This window comes from Strongylocentrotus purpuratus, unplaced genomic scaffold (genome assembly GCF_000002235.5).
Source record: "Strongylocentrotus purpuratus isolate Spur 01 unplaced genomic scaffold, Spur_5.0 spur5_scaffold_8, whole genome shotgun sequence".
NCBI lineage: Eukaryota > Metazoa > Echinodermata > Echinoidea > Camarodonta > Strongylocentrotidae > Strongylocentrotus > Strongylocentrotus purpuratus.
The window spans coordinates 530187-537500 of record NW_022145614.1 but is presented as its reverse complement, the minus strand read 5'-3'; the positions used below and the strand labels follow the sequence as shown (position 1 = coordinate 537500).

At 33.2% G+C, this 7314-nt stretch overlaps 1 protein-coding gene across 1 annotated transcript in view; it reads left to right on the top strand.

Annotated features, from left to right (window-relative positions):
- Window positions 1–5548: 5548 nt before the first annotated feature.
- The window catches only part of LOC586083 (NPC intracellular cholesterol transporter 1-like), a 31035-nt gene continuing 29269 nt past the window's right edge, over window positions 5549–7314 (top strand). Inside the window, exons 1-2 of the mRNA XM_030975532.1 lie at window positions 5549–5665; window positions 5938–6015. Of these exons, the coding sequence (XP_030831392.1) occupies window positions 5953–6015 (63 nt within the window). The 5' untranslated portion in view covers window positions 5549–5665; window positions 5938–5952. The remainder of the gene's footprint in view (window positions 5666–5937; window positions 6016–7314) is intronic.

Sequence of the window (7314 nt, the reverse complement as noted above, 5' to 3'; positions counted from 1 at the left end):
CATTCTGTTCTTGTGATATAACGGTGAAAGACATGCATGAAACAACAACAAAATGGCGCCTAGAAGGTAATGTAGAGGTCAAGAACAAAAAGTGGGGAACGGGTCTCAGTATCTGTATGAGCAAATCACAGAGAGGTCTTTATTAGTAGTAATCACATTACATATCACATAATGCTGATTATCATGGAGATCATGCAGTCCCCCAAAACATGTCATTTTATCAACTATAAAACGATTAAATTTGCCCTTTAAAAACCAATTGCCACAGTACAATGTAGCTGAAACTCTCAACATTAACAAAGGTAAATACCTGACCTAAATGTTTAAACAAATAAGTAACAGTCAATATAAAACTCCTATAATTAAAGCAACAAATTCACAAATTTGGATAAACCAACACACCAAGCTAGGTTGAACAACCTTATCATGTGACCTCTATATTACTACTGAATAAATGATTAAGCCATCTTATCCTTAATTCTTGTTCAATAAACTATGATACCTTAAACTTGTACATTGTAATATTAAAACATGCAATTCAAATATCCTGAGAACATGAACTTAAATAGGGCTATCCTGGTTCCCCCTTTTCATAGTAAGCACATATTATATAATGAATAATGAAACTAACAATATCATAACAATGGAATAAAGACAAATATCTCTGCTTTTAAATATCAGAATATCTCAAGACCAGAAACATTGAAAAATCCTGGAAACTATAAATCTCTTTATAATCTGCATCAAATCCAACTTTCATCAACCACTCCAAACCAAATATTCATCTTCTATACTTTCTTACTTCCAAACAAACTCCAATAATCTCCTGATCTAACCCTAAACACTGCTCTTACTCCTGTTATTCCATATCAATTTAACATGTTACAACATTCTTTTATGCAAAATGAGAAATAAGATTTACAATGATAGAGGGCGCTAGAAACCCTCTAATGGCTAAATAGTAAAGTATATCATTTTTATTTCCAGAAAAAAGGGAACTCTGCCATCCGTGCAGAAAGTAATACATATGCTGAAAGATTACAGAGACGAGGAATATAAAAAAGCCTTCAAAAAGGGAAAACTAGGGACGCACTTACAGAAATGGGAACAAATCGATGCATTTTTACTTTAATGGATGTTTTTTGGGTTATCGGGTACAGGTGGATAAGCCGGAACAGGTTGCATGCAGTGTGTGTGTTTGGTGTGAAAGGGTGTGAAGTGTGGGTGTGCTAGAGGGGGTGGTGGGGGTGTTATGAATTTGTTCGGGACGAGTTGAGGGTGTGCGGGGGTGTGATTGGGTGGGACTATGTAAACTTTATACCTTCCTCTATTGTTATTTTGATATGTACAATCATGTATAATTTGAGATTTTCCTATGTTCATTGTTCATTGATTGATGTAATTCATGAAGTGCCTTGTATCGAAGATCTTGTTTTATATGACTTATGGTGATAATTTCTTGTAATGTGAATTTATGAGGAAGGAAATAAAATGTCAGTAAAACAAATATAAAAAATAACTTTATACCTTCCTCTATTGTTGTTTCGATTATAAATTGTTATATGAAAGAAAAATGTATATACAATCATGTATAATTTGAGATTTTCCTATGTTTATTGTTCATTGATTGATGTAATTCATGAAGTGTTTTGTATCGAAGATCTTGTTTTATATGACTTATTGTGAAAATTTCTTGTAATGTGAATTTATGAGGAAGGAAATAAAATATCATTCAAAAAAAATAAAAAAAATAGTCAGACAAAGTTTGATCATCACTGTTTGATGTGTCATAATTATTATTCCCTTAGCAACCAGAATACAAACAACATGCAATGCATTTAAACACTAAACTTCTATCATAAGCACTTCTTTTCTATTAACCAAGACCTATACACATTACATAAATAGAGCGTAACGCTGATACCGGCCCTAGCTGGGTCCAGGTCCAACATTAGTGCGCACACACTACACCAAATTTTGATACCGCATTAAACTCAGTGTACATGATCGATGACCATGTACTATAATGTAACGGCATATTACAAATCATAACGGTAAGCATCACTTCTACATTTAACATTAAATCATCGCTTTCGATATAATTATATCAACCCACACGATACATCAAAATAATCATTGAAATCGTTCTAACACAATACACATATGTACATAACAAATATTTAGCATAACAATATTAATATTAAATAAACAAAAGTGGTTGAAGTTTGATCATGGACCTATTACGAAATGGACATTCATCGTGATTCTTTCTCTGATCCAATGATAGTCGCCGCCTTCTGATTATGTGCATCTTAATGGAACATTCAGCTGTTTTAACAATAACGACTGCGTAAGAATTTTCGGTCATTGACAAATGAGCAGTTTCCCTCTCTTGGGTTTTGTTTGGATGGTGTGCTCTGTAAGAGTATGTCTTAAATGAAAGCATCCCCAATGGGGAGCAGCAAAGTTGAAAAGCAGACGATGTTTGTGATATGAAATATATTATTACTGATTCGCACACTTTCGCTCACACCCATGACCTTATAAAACAGTTAGAAGGCCATGATCTTTATAAGCCCTGTGCTTTGTAACTCTGGAATATTATGAGGTATTGGGGGAAACGGGATTTTAAATCACAACCCCAAATAACCTCTATCTGGTAATATCAACATGTTTTTCAAAATAAAATACATGTACAGTACACGGAACAACAATTTACGATTATAAGCCAGAACTGCACATCGATTTTCCATGATTTAGGCGAGTTATTATCTTCTGCGCATGTAGATTAACATGTGTAAAATCACTATCTTGATTCTGTCCCGGCTTTTTAGCGGCGACCATGGTGAGATCAAAGTGACGAAACATGTAGGGAATGTTATTGAGACGACATTGACGGAGACAATCACAATGAATTCATTAAGAAAACGATGAATGTCCATTCGTAATAGGTCCATGGTTTGATCAACTCACCTGTATGGGCAAAGCACAGAGAGGTGCCCGTTTAAAAAAATTAGGAGGCCCTTTATAGTACTCTACGAATGAATTCAAGGAACTCTACAGTAACGTGACCACTTTTTCGAGAAAAAAAAAATCGATGTTATGTTCTGGGCATTGAATTGACACATCATGTTATAAAATTCATCGATTGAACTCTTTCTATTAATAAAATATTTGGCGAACGAATTTACACGGAATAAAAAGAAATAAATAAAAAAGAAGATAACAAAAACTTGACGAAATTAAGAGGTGATCCGTTGGATCGCTACGCGACGGATCACCTAATAATAATGATACTGATAGTAATAATAATAGGCCTAATAATAATTATGATAATATAATAATATAATAATAATAATAATAATAATAATAGCAATAACAATACTAATAATAATAAATAATCATAATAACGATTACAATGCTAATAATAACAGTAATAGTAATAATAATAATAAGGCTGAAGATGATGATAACAGTACGAAGAAGAAGAAGAAGAAGAAGAAGAAGAAGAAGAAGAAGAAAATAATACATTTCTCCCCTTAAAAGTTAAAGATTCACGTAGTTGTTGGGTGTGTACTCTGAAACATTAATTCTAAATATTTAAAAGTAAACTTATTACGGATATCACAGCTGGAATGTGAATTAGAATTCATGATTAATACAAATATAAGTATTATGATGAACTTTGAATCATGGGTCGTCGACACTAGTCGACTTCAACTATTGGAGAACCGCGTAAGAAGTTATTAATAATAAAAAAATGCATTTTGAACGTTGAACCGCTCAACTCGTACTAATTATTATTGTAGTAAATAATTAAACGTAAATACGTTGATGTCAGCAAAATCAACATGTAACACCTATCAAATATTAACAGGCTTCTAAGAGAGAGAGAGAGAGAGTGTGGTAAAATCACGTTTTCATTGCTGTATCATGAAACCAAAATAGATTAAGAATTTTTGGCAACCTTAAGTGGTACTGTTATTGTTCCGGTTTGTTATACCTACTGTATAGAAACATTCTTTTTATAAATATAAAAGTTCTCGAGGTAGAATCCACGAAGCCTGATAAAAAAATATATTTCCGAGACAGGAACTTTATATTTTTTGTTCAAGCTACTTTGCATGTCTGCACGATTTTTTTTTTTAAATTTTTTTTTTACATCTCCCCATCCGAAGTATTTCCCAGAACAAACAAATATTTGCTATCATGTTTTTCGCTATCACGACTGGCACAATCACATAAACAACGTAGTAACAAAGTGACTGACTATTCGACCACAAACATTATTTTTCGTCATATTCACAACTATAAATATACATAGTTTTACATAGTAACCCCTACCTAGTTTCGAATCGGGTTTCTATAGCCTAGCTTAAATCTGTCTACATAATTTTGAAGCAGGCTCGGGGTGAAACGACCTTTATGTCGCTCGTTAACAAAATGACACCAGTTGACATCGAGGCAAATCTTTAATCTTTGGTTTTGAAGGAGGCTTTCAATGGGTGATTATCGAAGTACAGAGGACAACGACTTCAGAAATCACAATGACAGATTAATATACTAATAATACCATGTAAATGCTTCAACTCATTGCGAGGGGACACGGCTCATTGATATATTCTTCGGACATTCTTGACGTATTTGCTCATAGTATTGACGATTTCTGACAATCACAATCATTAATGATTTTCTACAGTTATATCCGGGACGATCATTAAAATTCTCATTGCATCATTTTTGCACGTCGGCTCTTCTGAACAGTGAAATAGAAAGCATTTCCCCTTTACACCGTCTCATTCTTGAAACTGATTATACTTTTAATATAAATAATATAACTGTTTACAAAATAGAGGAAAATACAATATTACGGTCATATTTACCCAAAGTATAATCTAGTCGGTATCGAAACTTTTTGACATGAGGGCGCGGCCCAGCAAGCATTATTATTCTGTTTGAGTGAAGAAAATATAGATATATAGATGTGTATCCTTATCAATCTAATAGAATCTTGTGAAACTAATTAAGATTGGAAGCTGAAGTACTATAATTTTATTTGAACTACGTTACAATTATTTTCAGTTTAACGCACAGAATAATGTATATGTGACAAATATGACAAGAAACTAAAGTAATATATATATGATAAAAGGTTGTAAATCTAACGCTTTGAAGAGATTTAAAAGTTTTGATGCAAATTTGTATAACCTTATGTTGTGTAATATGACGCTAAGAGAAAATGTTATGACATCTGACAAAACGCCAGTTTTTGACAACAATGACCCAGAATGAAATTAATCTCTTTGTAAATGTCGTTTGTATAACGGACTGCAGTTAAGTCAATACTTACCTCCCATTCTGGAGTAGTTTATCGAAGCAATTTAGCGGTAAGTTATCTGGTAGATTCTTACATATTTACAAAGATCGTTAATCATTAATGAGGCTAACTTGGACTAATTAATTAATATGGTGACGAAACAATCCGGCTCTTGTACGCGCCCCACCTAGATATATTATTAAACATCACGCCATTAGGTAGTTAGCAGTATCTTGCTACTTGACAGACCGACATTGATTCTCTATGGTCGGTAACTTATCCTGATCAAGAATTACTGGAATAAAAGCAAGAAGTCTCAAATTAATCGTCTTGGTGTGATCGTTGTGTGTAAGCAAACGTCTTTCTTCTCATAAAATGAACAGAATCTTCTCTTTTTTTAAATTTCTTTAAATAAATAAATTGCAATTCGATTGATGTAATCTTCCCATTAAGGGCAGCAGGATAATCCATATATTTACCGGATTTAATAAACAATTAATTTCGTTGGTTAGGAAAGAGGATATAAGATCCCCAGCTGAAGACTACTATCTTTATTTTTATTCGTTAACTAATATCGAGTTGATTTCTGACGGGATTATTTTCATTTCTGTTTTCCCCAGGATCCTGTTTTCATCATGAACGGGAAGATGTTGAAATTTCTCGCCGCCATTTTGTTCCTGACAGCGTCAGGATCTCATGTAAGTGAAAATTCATTTTCCATCATCGTAGAATCCTAGCTGTAAGAATGAGACCAAGTAAAACAAAATAACGTGTTTATCGTCCGGACTGTTTAAAAATCAGTGAGGAAGGACCTTACTATTTGATATTTTTGGATTTGTTGTTGTTATTTTTCAAGATGGCCGCCATTTACAAAATAGCTGCTGAGACAAAGGTTTTTATCATATATTGTATCTATGTAAAGTGGATGATACTTTATCACATAAGTGTTTCTTCAGCGTGTCAACTCAGACACAAAAATCAGGAATTAAATGATTTGCTCTCTCTCTTTCACAGACCACAGACAAGCACTAAATACATGCAGTGACTAAAGGTTTAATACCATATAGTGCAAAAAGTTAGTGCTTGCCTTTGGTAAATGACTATGTACTACAAATAAAACACAGTGGCACGGCAGTATAGGATTGTTCTTTTAACAAATGACTCGTGCAACGTTCAAACTACATAGTATATATAGAGGTATTAACAATATCTACAGTGTAAGATGTCAAAATTATATGTCAATGACTATGGGACCTCAACATTCAACTGCAGTATCATAGCTACCTCACCTTCGACGCCTTCTGATGCCCGCTTTACAATTTGTAGTATTACACTCTTTTAAATACTGACATGAGAAAAGTTAAACCTTCTCACAATAACTTTAATACATGCAGATCTGTATCAAAACTCTTAGTACCTGTTAATTATTAGTGGTCTAGGACATGGCCGTTTAAAGGCGTAGCCGTGCACTGGTTAACCACACCAATAATAAATACTGGTCAGAGTTGAATATTCTCCATGTTAACTCTGAGAAATTGTAAGACAGTTCTTAACAGAAGAACTGCTGGTTGTGGGTCTCCCCTATAAAAGGTTTTGATAGGTTTTTGATAAATGCTTTAAGAGACAAACACACCAAACATGTTTGGTACTCAAAATTTGGTGTTGAGTATAAAATGATTCAAGCAAAACTGACTTAATTTAAAAATACTTTCCTCATAAGCAAGTTTGAAACTCATCTGTTTTTTGTTGTATTTACTCTTCATAGAACTTTTCCCTTGTTTAAGGGGACGTAGGATGTTTCACCCTTTTATTATAAGAAAAAAATACATGTAGATAAGATAAATAAATAAGCCACAAATATGTTTAAATAATTGAAATTTCTCCCAGGAAGCATTACATTTATAAAAGTTATTGTCCTATGGCGGACTAATGAATATTAATAAGTCAGAATGAATCAGGAGAGCTTGAGTATTTGTTTCTAGTTCATTGTGACTGTG